Source organism: Xenopus tropicalis, chromosome 6, assembly GCF_000004195.4.
Source record: "Xenopus tropicalis strain Nigerian chromosome 6, UCB_Xtro_10.0, whole genome shotgun sequence".
Taxonomy (NCBI): Eukaryota; Metazoa; Chordata; class Amphibia; order Anura; family Pipidae; genus Xenopus; species Xenopus tropicalis.
The window spans coordinates 29,447,450-29,463,254 of NC_030682.2; the positions used below are offsets into that span (position 1 = coordinate 29,447,450).

A 15,805-nucleotide genomic window follows, 5' to 3' on the forward strand; every position below is an offset into this window, starting at 1 on the left:
ACATTCATTGAACTATCTGGGACAGCGGGATGCGCTATTAAAACTGGGACAGTCCCGTGGAAAGTGGGACATTTGGGGTGTATGCCTCAGCTTTTTGACAACCCCCCCTGAGGTCAATCCTCCATTTGGGATATATATATATATCCCAAACTGCCAAATAGATATATGAGTGGTCCTCACCCAGATATTGGTCGGTTTACCCCTCAATTGTATTCAAAATAAAAAGCAGTTCAGTGCATAAGTCTGCTCAGGAAGAGGACAGCTCACAGGCGAAGCAGGGTCACACAGTGCAGGGAGAAGGAAATGGGCGGGCCTTGGTTACTGGGCGGGCCTTTGTTACTGGGCTGTGCGCTGTCCAGGCTGAGGAGAGAGAAGTAGCTTGTGCTGAGGTGAGACTCATGGAAGCAGCACAGAAATACACTGAGCTCCTAAGTATAAATATCTATTTTCAGTTGCCATTCTTGTTACTGTGTTTATTTGAATTCATATAGTTTCATGTCATCCTGAAAGACATAAACGTCATATAAAAAAGACGATAGCAGTGAATTCTACAGGATTTTGCAACTCCTTTCTTGACAAGTATTTATTAATCTGTGATACACTTGCTTCATCTTAACCCTTTCCTGCTCTGATTGTTGTTAGACTTGTGGCCACATAACCTAGGCACTGGTAGGTGAGGGGATCAGTGCAGGGAAACTAAAGCCTAACTAACGAAGTAGAGCAGAAATGTTGCACATTATGTCGTGGGCTTCTGTACCAGCAACCATGGCCACCACAACCAAATAGAAATATAGTCCAAGGTACAATACAAATTATGCCTTCTATATCTTTGTTGGGTATGTTTGGATCTCCCCAAGTATACACCAGTAATAAGAAACTGGTTTATTGTGAATCTAGAAAGGTATTGCATGCAATCTTTGTCAATATAGGCACTCAGTAAATCAATCAGAGGCATCTCTGATGAAACCCGACTGGTAAAACGTGTCAGGTGTGACATCATCACCAAGCGCCTAGGAAGCAACTTGAGGTAGAGAGAAACACCGGCATTAAATCTTTACCTTTACCGCTAGAGGATCTAAGCTGGTGGACTTGAGTGATTGTATAATTAGAGCACAAATACCACACTATAAAGCCACAGGTCTTAAGTAGGGAAGGTCTGTGCCTCCAAAGCTGCCCTCAGTAGCTCTCTATCTTCTTTTCTGTTGATTCCCTGCAAATGCTCTGTGCTGCTGTCACTTACCTGAGCTTACATAGTTACATAGGGTTGAAAAAAGACCAGAGTCTCAAGTTCAACCCTTCCAAGTAAACCCAGCACACACAAACCTATACTGACCTATCTATACACTCGTATACATAAGCCATATGTACCAACATCAATACTAACTGTAGATATTAGTATCACAATAGCCTTGGATACTATGCTTGTTCAAGAACTCATCCAGGCCCCTCTTAAAGGAATCTGTCATTACAACATCATTAGGAAGGGCATTCCCCAACCTCACTGCCCTCCCCATGAAAAACCACCAAAGTTCTGTTCCTCTTATCTGGTGCGCTGGATGTTTTAGCTTAGCGACTGACACACAATATGCTGTGTATATAAACTATAAATGTAATAATATAAGGCTGATTATAATGAAAACATAATTACTACATGGCAGCTCAGGCTGATGCCACACGTGGCGTTTTTACGCTGCGTATTTCTCAGCCTAAATACGCCGCACAAGCCACACAGCCCCTGACTATGGCGTTTTTCAGCCTAGTACTGGTGACGTAGAAAATCCCGTTTCCATGGTGCTAATAGTGCAAAATAGTAAAAAATGCCGCGTATTTCAGCTAGGTCTGGCAGCTGCCTTTGTGTATACATAGGAATAGCTTGCTTTGTAAATACTGGCGTATTTCAGCCAAGGCTTGAAAAATCCATGCTAAGGCGTTTTCTAGCGTATTTCCGCATTGTGTGATTTGCTTCGAGTCTTTTCAAGTTATTTCTATGGATGATGATATCAGGCGTTTTTCAGCCGCTGAGAGAATTAGAAAATTTGCAGCGTAAAAACGCCACGTGTGGCATCAGCCTCAGATCAGCCCTGTAGCATCAGCTCATTGCACAGGTACTGTACCATGTTTGTTTTCAACTCTTCTAATAACAGCTCAGTTTTCAGTTTCTGTGTTTATGTGACAAAAACTCACGTGATGTATGGATTCGGATTCGGTTCTGCCAGGCAAGTATTCGGTCAAATCCAAATCCTCCTTGGAATCCAGTTTATACCACTCTCTGCATCAAATCAGGCCAGAATTTTTATTTGTGGCCAGAACTTAATTTTACAGATTGCTCCCTTTTCCTTTTATACTCCAATCTGGTGGTCTGGTTTATGCAAGTATGTGTCTTCCATTTGGTTATAAATGCTTAAAAATTCCAAGAAAATATCACAACAACATGGTTGTTTATATAGGAACCATAATTTTGAAGAGGAAGCTTGTTTTTATCATATACATTTCATCACTGCAGGGATTCTTAGCATACCAGTACTGGTTACACTATTTAGTAGTTAACTGAATGTAATACTACCTCTGCTTCTTTCACTAAGACGTCAGTTCTTGGTATCTCTTATCTGTGTTAGCTCCAGTGAAAGTACTACTAAAAATGCTAATTATATTTCACAGCCGAGTAATGTGTTATTTTAAATTAAAGTTATTCTCCATTACAGTGAGTTAGGACAATATCTGCAGCAGCCTGTCTGGTTACTGGGGTTGTCATCTCCTTACCAACATGGTTGGCTTAGGCTGGGATGTTGAAGTGCAATAACATTTAGAGGGCTGCAAGTTGCACAAGCACAGACTAGGCAAGGTCTGTCAGCACTGAGTTTTTTCCTCTTTTTTTGGGTTTACAAAATGTATAAACACACTGGCTTATGAAAAAATATTTCTGTATATTTTTGCTAGACAACTTAGCATACATCCTGTGCAAAGAAAGATCCAAAGATCCCTGACCTTGGTTTAATAAGAAGCAGAGTAAATCACAGAGTAAAGTCAAGTTTGGTTTGTAAAACACATTGTACTACCAAAGGCAATTCGTCATTGGGAACTCACTTTAGATTCCCCAAAGATGAGCAGAATTGTGCAAAGTACAGGATATGTTAACAAAGATGTGTATGGGCTCATTCATGACTAGTGGTGAGCTTACTTTCCCTTTGTTGCTATAGTTTATAGAGGAGCAGTGGCCAGCTCCATGTTATAGGTCCCAAATTTCCCAGCCACAGTTAGGGGATCGCAGTGGAGCCAATAAAAGGGCAACCATTTGGGGGTTTTAACCTTGAAAGCAAGTAAATTGCAGGTAAAACTCAATCCCTTTGTTAAATGTATATTGAAGCAGTAGAATTCTTAATTAAGTAGATAAAAGTGAGTGTAGGACTGGGCAATTTGGGGAAGACGTTGATGTAGTTGGCAAGATTAAAGTATATTGCAATATATGGACAAACAACTCTGTTTTGCTTAATGGGGAGGTCATTTCTTGGTAGCTTAATGCACATTAAATTGATTATATTGATAATGGATGCAGAGAACCTCATGTTGCTGTTTGTATTAACTGGCTGTGCACATACTTTTTATCCAGGTTTTATGGATTGCACAGGCAGTAATTCATAAGCAGGTGTGAAGGCCAAGCTATGGTGGTTCCAGGGGCTGCCATTTGCCCCCCTCTTCTGTATGCATTACTGCAGAGTCCACTTAACACCACATATAAATAGAGGCACACCTCTACTGGGTATTCTGGGAATTTGCAGAGTTGAGCCTGTGGATGCTAAATGCACATTTTAGGGGGCAAGGTACATATTGGAAATGAAATAGTGCATTTTTTAAGGAAATTGCAAAAGTTTTCATAAAGGGAGATACAAAACAGAATACAAATCTCATATCTTTCGTTAATTTATCTTGTTTTTACTTCTTATATCTTCATGACATTTTAGCATCATTATGTTAACTTTTGCTTTGTACTATTAAAACATTATATAAAAAATACATGAATATATAATTACATATCTGCTTGCTAATGGGATGGATATTGAAGGACAGACATCATCTTTCCGTCTGATGACTTCTATTATGTCCACATTCCAAGTACCTTTACAGAGATCATTAGACTCCAAATCCTAAATTATTGCATTATATCACCCACAGATATAATCTGTTATAATTTATAGACTCTGAATTTGAGAATCATATGCAGTAAGAATTCAATCTTCTCAATATACCCTACACAATTATTTGTTATACTACGTACAAAAAAAAGCACAGCAATAAACCTTACAGGAAAGTTTCCAATTTATGGTACAGGTATGGGATCTCTTATCCAGGAACCCGTTATCCAGAAAGCACCTAATTACAGGAAGGTCATCTCCCATAGAGTTCATTTTAAGCAAATAATTGTATTATATTATTTTAAAAATGATTTCCTTTTCCTTTATTATAATAAAACAGTACATTTTACTTCATTGTAACTAATTTGCAAGAATCCATATTGGTAGGCACATCAACCCTTTTGAGTTTATTTCATGTATGAATGATTTTTAGATTTTTACAGAAAGTATCTGTTCCTGTTGTGATTACTCAGTAGTCAAATGCCTGTGGGAGTAATAATAAGAATGCATAGAGACACTGCTTGGCCTCTCACCCAATTTTTTGCCTTTATAAACTCCTAAATGTTAATTATTACATATTAATTCTTGGCAGGATCACACAGCATTCTGTTGGTTTATGAGAATTGCTGAATATCTCTGTTCAGAGAATAGCAGCAGAACACAAGGTTCAGAGCTGAAGAATGACACTCTCACGGAAATGTGTAATTGCCATAAAAGGTATTCTAGCCATTCAACTGCGTGTGGAGTAAAAACATTCCCTGCTTTCTGAGGTATCAGCTAGATTGTTTAGTCATTGTCACGTGAGAGCATTTACACTGTGTTGACTCATGAAGCTATTTCCTTCTGTTACATAAAGTAATATCTGTGCTAGAAATTACCCTGCCAGCAAAATGCTCAGATTTGCCCTACGTGGCCTAGATTTTATACAAACTGCCTCAGAAGCAGATTAACTAAAAAATGAAGCCCCCAACTCCAACGATATCCACTCCATCCTTAAGCTGACCATAACACCCACCAATATAATCATACAAACAAAGTTTTGTATGATTTTCGGACTCCGAATTATTTCCTACCATGGCGATCAGACTGGTTAGAAAACTTCTGTCGGATAGCGATACTATCTGTGCATGTATTGCCTATATGCCGATATCCAAGAGTGACCTACAAGGTACTTCTGGGACATAACTTTCATTATGTTGTCTGGCAATTTTGGCCATTAAAGTGGAAAAAATAAAACAGCACATAACTACACCAATTTCTTTTTCTTTTGGCTACAAAACATTGTTAGATTGTTTCTGGCTTTGCCTGTGTGAGTGCAGGGCTGTGATTGGCTATCCCCCTCCTGCTGTGCTTCTGTCTGGGAGTGTTAGGCCACACCCACCTCTCATTTGAAACACGGACAGAGACATGATAGGATCTATAGGGAGCTCCAATAAAGGGGCCATTTTTGCAGACAGTATTCAATTTTAGCCCAAAGTGAAACCAGCACCACATATTATTCATAATTGCCAACAAAATTAGGGTTTTTTCCATTTATCCAATATGTCTCCTTAAGGGCGCTATTTCCTCTACCGTATTCTTATTTGGTCAGACCAGCTTTATAAAACTGCATGAAGGCAGAAAAACATAGGTAATAAATATAATTACTAATGCAGAGTTGTAAACCTCAACTGAAGGAAGAATTAATCTATATTATATCCTTTGAAACATACAAAGGGAGATTACATTTTTAGATGTACTGGGCTAATCTTAGTGAGTGATGGCCTGCTTCAACCAGGAAAATTAGACTTAATTTGCAAAATTTGGCCAAAAAAAATATACCTAGAAATATGGCAATCAATGAAAAATCAGTTGGCACAGGCACCCAGGGAATCCCAACACAACTCTCTCAAGCAGAAAGACAGGAACAAAGATAACTGGATTTTAAATTACTTCTGTCTATCAGTGTCACCCCCCCAAACTTACAGAGAGCTGCTGTGAGGAAGGACAAAACTAAATCAAATCAAAACTAAAGCAAAGGTACACATTTCCAAGGCAATGCCATGAAAGATGCACAAGGTCCAGGCAGAGCTAAGGCTAATGTTACAGGGGCTGATCTCCGCAGGCCAAAATCAGTTCCAACACTGACATTCTTTGCCTGCAACTGGAACAATCGTGTTAATCTGGGGGAACAAGCAATCCTCCCTCAGTCTTTTTAAAACTAAACTTAAAGACTACCTTTTGGAGCACTCACCCAGCACCTGATCTGGGAACTAGCACTTATACTGTAATGTCACCCACTGTGACCTACAGCACTTATATTTGCCTATTTGTGTCTGTAAGTTACCCTCCCATATAGATTGTAAGCTCTACAGAGCAGGGACCTCCATCCTCTCTCCTTGTGTCTTTGACTCTTAACTTATTGCAACTGTATCATGTATTTATTTGTATTTATTGGTATACTATGTATTTATCTATTATTATCTTATCTCCCTGTTTGTATTAATGTATTCTACTGTACAGCACTGCGTACATAAGTAGCACTTTATAAATAAAGATATACATACATACATACATACAAGCAGCCAATATCCACTATGAAATGCAAACTCTTGGGTTTAAGCACTAATATCCATTGCATGTGACTGCACCCAGTCCGACACAATGTTTCCAAGTGCAGGCAAAGAAGAAATCTAATGTCAGCGTTGGGGCTGATTTTTGGCCTGCTCTTTTGCACAGACTGAGATCAGCTCCTGTGTGGCATTAGCCTAAGGGCAAAATTCATTTACACTTGAAGTGCCACTTAAAAAGGCCAAAGCCCATCAGAAACTCATCTGTGCCATCAGCCTGCCCTTAAACTATTGCAGCAAGAGGGTTAAGGGGTTTGTTTACCTTTGAGTTTGCATTACTGGTGATGTTGCCCATGGCAAAGCAATTAGATTTCAACAGCTAGAAAACTGAAGCAAAGCATCTGATTGGCTGCCAAGAGCAACATCACTTGTAATGTTTTATGCCACTTTTTACACAGCATGATAAATATACTTCTTAGTATGATGCGGAGAGTGCTATTCTGAGACAATTTGCAATTGGTCTTCATTTTTTATTACTTTTAGTTATTTTACTCTCCAGTTTGGAATTTCAGCAGTTATCTGGTTGCTAGGGTCCAATTTACCTTAGTAACCAGGGAGTGGCTAAGGAGAGTGACAATATATGAATAGTAGAGGGGCTGAATAGAAAGATAAGGAATAAAAAGTAAGAATAACAATGGCAGCCTCACAGAGCAATAGTTTTTCCCTGCCGGGGTCAGTGACCCTTTTTGAAAGCTGGAGAAGGCAGAAGAAGAAGGCAAATAATTCAAAAAGTAAAAAATTTTTTTAAGAAAATGAAGACCAATTAAAAAGTTGCTTAGAATTGACTATATTAAAGGTTAACTTAAAGGTGAACTACCCCTTTAAGCACATTCTTCTTGCAGGTAAAGAGGGCTGCTGGGAGGGGAGAAGAGCCAATCAAAACTAAAGCAAAGGATACAAAATTGGTTATCAATCACCCGTTTATTTTATGAAACTTTGCTGTAAAACAATCTTCTTAACAAACTTACCTCTCTGTATAACTGTAAAATTGTCAATAAAAGTTCATAAAAGGAAAAAAAAAAAAAAAACTAAAGCAAAGGTGCTAATTTCCTAGGCAGTGCCATGAAGGATGCACAAGGTCCAGACAAAAGTATAGCTGAGGACAGAATCCATCTTACACTCCAGTGCCCCACTGGAAGAAGTAAAAACAGGATGCAACAGAGGGAGAAGGAAACATAAAAGATGCCATGATAGCGGTCTAAAAATGGAGCTTCAGAAATAAATCTATTGGAAATTCTTGGAGTACCGTATGCTGAATGTCACCCTTTTATGGGTCACATAATTTACTTTCTTTTTGCTTATACCCACTGTGTACTGTACTGTCAATGTTTGTAATTGAATAAACTTCACATGAAAATATTTGGGGGAAAAATCAATCAAATATTTGGTACTGTTTCCATAATAAATAGTAAGTAATAAGTAATAATTCAGTCACACTATCCCCATCTTAACAATTTCTCTACATGCAGCTCTGTGTCTTAGCCAGTTATTTTGGAAGACAGCTGTAAAACTTTGTGTAGGGAAAGAGAGCACACTCCAGTGTGTTTTCCCTAACTGTCCATCATAATCTGACTTTTTACTGGCATTTTGCACTTTGCTCTTGTGGTCATAAATGACCCTTCTTGTGTTTGATTCTGATCTGTGTGGCATTTGCGTGTAAAAAAAATAACTGGTTATGGCGGCAACCAGGTCCTGATGCTCCATTGGCATGAAAATAAAACATTTAAATTATTTGAAGCCACACAGTCTAGTTATATTTGTAGAAATGTTTATCTACAACATGTTTTTGATGAACATAAATAAATAAATCAAGCAAGTTATGATTAAAATGAACAGGTGATAAACTTACATAGACCTTTAGACTACAAGGTCATGCTCTAGATTCTAGATGATGGTTTCCTGAAGCTAACCACATCCTCTGCATGTCAGTATCCACTTAGGTATACAATAATTCTGCTTAAAAAAACAGCTTCCTTACTCCCCCCAGCCCTGGTCTGGACTGAGATTCAAAAGAGGTTTTAGCATTTCAAGAACACAGAGGCTCAACAATCTCCACAAAGGGCCACTAAATAGTAACTGTCTATTGCCAAAATCCACAGATGCCAGTCTGGGTCTGCCCTCTAGCATTAGCCAGAATTTACAGTCTCGGCCTGGGACAGCCACTGCGTCACTAGTTGTCTAACTGCAGATTGGGATTCACTGCCCTAGTGGGTTGGTTGGTTGGTATGGAATTAGACAGTAAAGTTCACTAGGTTAGAGATGGTAATGGCAAACAGGACATTTTATAGCCCATACTTAATCTGCTCCGGTGACAATATGTCCCAAGCTTTCTTCCCACCGTGCATATATTTTCTCACCAGCGATTTACTGTATATTATTGCTGGTGGGAGGGGAAGTCTGACATTTTGTCGCCCTCACCAGAGGAAAATGCACACAAGAAACAAAATGTACTGTGTGCTAGTGCCATAAGGCATCAGGTAGTGTTTTGGCCAAAATATAGGCATTGCATATTTGTGAACATGCGAAAAATATTTCCACCTTATAAGAATAGTACAACAAGGGGTTTAATATCCTGTGTCTGCTATGTAACACACAAGCATCTCATTCATTTAGGTCATGGCCATAACACGATTCTTATGTGCATCTGGTCAGATTTAATAAATTAGATGCGTTTACAGGGACAGGGTATCAAAACCAGACACTGCCTCTGGTACTTAGGGACCATTGGTAATACATTAAATATAGGTTCCACTCAAACACAGAATATTGGGAACAGGTGAGGTGTGCATCTGATTGAAAGTAAAAAGTTCTCTGTCATTAGGTTCCTAGGGAGCAGAAAGGGCAGCACATCAGGCTCTATCATTAGGTTCCTATAGGGAGCAGAAAGGGCAGCACATCAGGCTCTATCATTAGGTTCCTATAGGGAGCAGAAAGGGCAGCAGCATGCAGAGAGGAGGAGGGAGGTGGGAGCGGGAGGAGGATGATGTAAGTACAATTAAAGCAGCTGCTGGGAGGTGTCTGTCACACTGTACACTGACAGAATGCATCCTTATCACTGTTAAACATTAACTGTGTGACTGGGCTGGCTCCAATGGGTTCCAATGGCTCTGCCCCAGGAATATAAATCCTGTCAAATCATTCCTCATTTATTGAGCGGAAGGAGGAGCCCAGTGTTTTTATATTCGCATCGTTCTGTCTCCCGTCTTTTGGCCCAGCAGTATTCCACCTCGCTGCTGCCACAAGTTGGACTTTACCAAGTGTAACAAGTACAGTAACGGAAACTCCTATTGCAGGTAACCAGAGGCTGCTTATTCCTCTGTTGCTACTCATTTACTGTCATTGCTATTGCTACTCATTACTGTGAGGCGCTGGGCTTTCTGTGGTGATTCCAGTTAGTGTGTGTGTGTGTATCCTGTGTGTGTATCCTGTGTGCTTATGTCACTGAACTGTGAGGCACTGAGTAACTAGTAGTCTGCCAGTCCTAAGGGGGAGCACAGTGATATACACACAGTGGTCCGGCAGGCTTGGCTCCTACAGCACACCAGGGAAAGGCATCAGGGTAGGGAACAGTGGGTTATTTGTGGAAAAACTGTTAAATTCCTGTATTCACTGGGAATAACCTGCCTGATGCCCTCCAGCATCTCACTGACAGCTGAAAGTTTGAAGGATGGTCTTATCTCATTTGCATTACTTTTCCCCTCCATTCATATTTGCACTTCTATCCAGCTATTACTGGGCTACATCTCCACAAATGTTTTGCCAGGCAAATGGTTTTGTTGCACCAGGCTGTAGTCCTGTTATAACTGGAGTCATAGCTCTCGAAAATGCAACACTATAGTGCTTAGATTTATTACATTATGTTTGTGGATTAAACTCTTGGGGATAGTTAGGCACCCAAAACCTTTTTTGACTTTTTTACAAATGATCTTACAGTCATATTTATTCAGTGATAATTGTATTTTCTATAGATTCTAAACATGGAGCAGGAGCAGAAGACTGTGGTGAATGGTTCAGCCGACGTCACTGTTGCCATATCGGACCCCAATTCAAACAGGTTATTTCTTCTTTTCTGTGATTGTAATACTTTAACAAACTCTCTTTTTAGCCCTTTGTTTGCTACAAGCAAGTGTATTGCTGCTTTTGATGTAGTGCCGGAATGAAGGGAAAGTTTACCTTATTGGGTTACAGTAAAGAAAACAGCCATATATACCACATTAGTTATATTTTATGTGTGAGGTTTCTAAGATAAAAGAAGCAGAACTTAGATATAACACATCATTAGTGACCGGTACAATAGTGTGCAGTGTGGGTAAGGCACACACTAATGCCTGATGTTATGAATTATTATTGGTAACATGATAAGCTCACAATAAACAGTATTGTGCTAAGTAAGAAAATATTTTCACTAAAGTAATAATAATTAAAAAAAAAAAAGATTATTCAGATCAATAAAACATTGCTCTTGTGCTAATATTTCAAATATGTAACACAAGTGAGGGGTGGGCATTACTGTTTGGACCCGCATATACTTGCAAGTATTCGTAGGTTGGTTTTGTACAGTAGTCCCATGAGCTATACACTGAATCGTGACCAAAGCTAAATGCATCCTGAGCGCCACTACAGATGGAGGTGCGTGTTTTACATTTTGTTTTCGTGTCTCTTATGTTATTAATATGTTGGTACTGCATTGATGGTAACACAATGTGGTCAGAACCACAGGTGTAATACACTTACATGTCCAAACCAGTTATCTCTTCGTGCCATAACACTGATCTTCAGCGGCTTGTTTAGGGCTCTTTCACACTGGCATCATGTGCCACCACAGAGAAAACGCAGCCTTGTATTTCCTATTATTTTATACTCACTGGGGCTCAGGTAAGTGCCAAACTCAGGTGGAACACAACTTGATGCTCTGCGTCAAGTATTATCTTTTACATTATTTTCAGGCCAAGAAATATGAATGTTCTTTCATATGAACCATACAGAGTCCAGGGACATTAGGAATGCATTTTCCTCCATTACCGACAGAATCAATTAAAAAACTGATGCTGTGAAAGAGAAGTAAAAGCGGTTAACTGTTAACCTCACAGAAAGTTAATGATAAAATTGAGGAATATTGACCTAGAACATAATATTTGTTATTGCATAGAAAATTGGCTGAAGAATAGATTACAAAGAGTGGTGGTAAATGGAACATTGTTGTGTAGTTTGTGGAGTACCGCAGGGGTCAGTCCTTGGTCCTTTGCTTTTTAACTTGTTTATTAATGACCTGGAGGTGGGCCTAGTAATGTTTCTTTTTTTGCTGACAATACTAAATTGTGCAAAGCTATAAGTTCCATGCAGGATGCTGCCACTTTGCAGAGTAAATTGATTAAATTGGAAAACTGGGCAGCAAAATGGTAAATGAGGTTCAATGTTGACAAGTGCAAAGTTATGCACTTTGGTCGAAATAATATAAATGTGAGTTATACACTAAATTGTAGTGTGTTGGGGGGGATCCTTAATTCAGAAGGATCTGGGTTTTTTTGTAGATAACAAGTTGTCTAATTCATGGCAGTGCCATTCTTTGGCTACTAAAGGAAATAACATGCTGTCTTGTATAAAAAACGGCATTGACTCAAAGTATGAAAACATAATTTTATAGGTCTCTGGTAAGGCCTCACCCAGGGCCAGAACTAGGGGTAGGCAGAAGAGGCACCTGTCTAGGGCGCAACGGTGGGGGGGGGCGCCAGGCAGGTACCTCTTCTTTTACCTACCTCTAATTCTGGAACCTTTTTTACCACTGCAGCGGCCCTGTCAACCCCGCCACCCTGTGTGCGCGCATTGTGCACCTTGAGTATGCAGTGCAGTTTTGGGCTCCAGTCCTTAAGAAGGATATTAATGAGAGTGCAGAGATGTGTAACTAAACTGGTAAAGGGGATGCAAGATTTAACTATGAGGTTAGACTGTCAGGGTTGGGGTTGTTTTATCTGGAAAAAAGGCGCTTGCGAGGGGACATGATTCTGTACAAGTACATTAGACTCTAGTACATATGACTCTGTACAAGTACATTAGAGGGGATTATAGGCAGATAGGGGATTTTCTTTTTTCCCATAAAAACAATCAACGCACCAGAGGCCACCCCTTTAGATTAGAGGAACAGGGCTTCTATTTGAAACAGTGTAGGTTGTTTTTCACAGTGAGGGCAGTGAGGTTGGGGAATGCCCTTCCTAGCGATGTTGTAATGGCAGATTCTGTTAGTGCCTTTAAATGGGGCCTGGATGAGTTCTTGAACAAGCACAGTATCCAAGGCTATTGTGATACTAAAATCTACAGTTAGTATTGATGATGGTATATATGGTTTATGTATGTGCGTGTATAGATTGGTCAGTATGGGTTTATGTATGTGAGTGTATAGATAGGTCAGTATGGGTCTGTATGTGAGTGTATAGATAGGTCAGTATGGGTTTATGTATGTGAGTGTATAGATAGGTCAGTATAGGTTTGTGTGTGCTTGGTTCACTTGAAAGGGTTGAACTTGATGAACTCTTTTTTCACCCCTATGTAACTATGTAACAGTAACAGGGTCCATAGGTCATTAAATAATCACATAAGAAGATGGCAAGCATACTGAAATTGCACGCTATGGGAATCAGACAGAAGTTAAACCTCTCTATACTATCCATAAGTCCCATATTTTTTTAAATGCATCAAATCTGACAATAACATTACTAGTGAGCTGCTCCATAATTAAGTCTAGTTTTAACCTGTTGGATATCAAATGAACATCCCAAAATCACCTAATAAAGTAAATGGATCAGCTGCACACAGCACACATTCTTCGGTTTACAGGAAAGTTTCAGACCAAGTTATCTCGTAATGAGAATAGGCCGGCACAAAAACTGGACCATGTTTTTATTACCAGCTTTTGTGCCAGCCTATTCCCATTACGAGATAACTTGATCAAATGAAGGTGTTGGATATGGACTATTATATATGTAAATATATATTTAACAAGCGCTGGTCAGTGTTTATTCCCTCCTGCAATTCTCCTCTGAAATAAGGTTTGGGCCAGGGATTTGCTAAGTATAAGGCCAGGGACCAGAAAATCTAATTGCTTTTGGGTATTGCCACCATATGGTGGTAAGGCAAATCACTGGCGCAGAACAGGAAAGCTGTGCCCACATTGCACTATTGTGGATCATCTGCTCAAAATACACACACTGGAAATCTATTAAAATTCTTTTAGTACAATTGTTATCAGCATATGTATGGGCAACTTTAATCTTATTTTCTGTCCTACTGTGCTGTGACCCCAGCCTTGTTCTCAGACAGTTCCCTCTGACTGGGATGAAATAAGTTTAGTTTGAAGCAACTGCTTCTGTTTGTAGAAATAAAACCCCAAGACAGCACACGTGCAGACACAGCTAGTAGTGTGCCCAGCCCCCAGTTTGTGGGACAAACTCAGCAAGTCTGGACAAGTCTCATATATAAACAGGATGTTAAATCCTGAAATGTCTCACCACGCATGTTGAGTAAGCCTTGTCGCAATATTGCTTTCCCCTGCTTCCCAGCATCCTCTGTTCGAATTGTATAAAAGTATGGGAACCAAGCTTGCTCAATATGTTTAAAAACTTGTTTATCTTGAAATATGGTTGGAACTACTTTAAACTTTCTGTTAATGTATTTATACCTACTGTTCCTACATTCAGCTCTCACTGTATAACCTATTCAACTCAGAAAAACTTATAATGGCAAACAATAATACGGGCATGTGTTGCCAAGTGTAGACAGGAAAAGTAGAGACCTGTAATGGATAATGTGGCTAGCAGTGTGATATATAAGGATAGCAGATGTCAAAGAGAAGGGAAGCACTGTACTTTACAGGATGTGTACTCAAATTGGCAAGAGGAGCATTATATTAACACCCTTAATTTATCCCTACATATGCCAAATTTAGTTGCCGCCTTGGCCACTTCAGACCAAATCAGCTGCTTGTTGGTCTGAGTGTGGGCCGAAATGACATCCTGCTTCACTGATAGCTTGTTGGGGATCTGCCAAATATTCATTGCACAAGTGTGGTGGTGGAAGAGTGTTTTAGTCAATGAGACAATGGGGTATATTTGTGTAGAAGTAGATAAGTCAGGACACATTTTTAAACATATTTGTCGAAAGCATGAAGCTGTTCTTGTATCAAGGAATTTGTGTGAAAGAGAAGTGAAATTATGTGGGTAGTTATCAGGACATCTGAGTTTGCAAAGTCATCCTAGGCTTCTGAGGCACTTACACTTGCACTGTAAGGTTTTCCAATTGCAATTAGTTTTTTTTACTTTATACTAATTACAATTGTAACTTGCATGTGATTCAGTTGTGGCTGATATTTATTGGATATACACATATATGATATTTTGCTTCTAAGCCTAGTAGTAATAATGCACACTTACCTTGAAAAAAAACTGTATCAAAACAACTGGATGGTATTCATCCCAGGGTATTAAATGAGTTTAGCTCTGTGATTGCCAAAACTCTCTACTTAATTTTCAGGATTCATTGAGGTCTGGCACGGTGTTGAGAGACTGGCAAATTGATAAAGTGGTTCTATTATTTAAAAAGTGATCCCATTCTCAGCCTGAAAACTATAGACCTGTTAGTCTGACATGAGTGGTAGGAAAGCTTTTGGAAGGGGTAATAAGGGATAGGGTACTTGAATACATTGCAAATCACAATACTATGGGGCTGATTTACTTACCCACGAACGGGTCGAAATGAGTCCGATTGCGTTTTTTTCGTAATGATCGGTATTTTGCGATTTTTTCGTATGTTTTGCGATTTTTTCGGATTCTTTACGAATTTTTCGTTACCAATACGATTTTTGCGTAAAAACGCGAGTTTTTCGTATCCATTACGAAAGTTGCGTAAAAAGTTGCGCATTTTTCGTAGCGTTAAAACTTACGCGAAAAGTTGCGCATTTTTCGTAGCGTTAAAACTTAAAAGGTGCAAAGTTTCGCGTAAGTTTTAACGCTACGAAAAATGCGCAACTTTTCGCGTAAGTTTTAACGCTACGAAAAATGCGCAACTTTTTACGCA

General features: G+C 39.3%; 1 protein-coding gene across 1 annotated transcript in view; it reads left to right on the forward strand.

The window, feature by feature from the left end:
* Positions 1-9,745: 9,745 nt before the first annotated feature.
* LOC100496268 (ATP-dependent translocase ABCB1) overlaps positions 9,746-15,805 on the forward strand; it is a 43,816-nt gene continuing 37,756 nt past the window's right edge. Inside the window, exons 1-2 of the mRNA XM_004921453.4 lie at positions 9,746-10,032; positions 10,708-10,793. Of these exons, the coding sequence (XP_004921510.2) occupies positions 10,717-10,793 (77 nt within the window). The 5' untranslated portion in view covers positions 9,746-10,032; positions 10,708-10,716. The remainder of the gene's footprint in view (positions 10,033-10,707; positions 10,794-15,805) is intronic.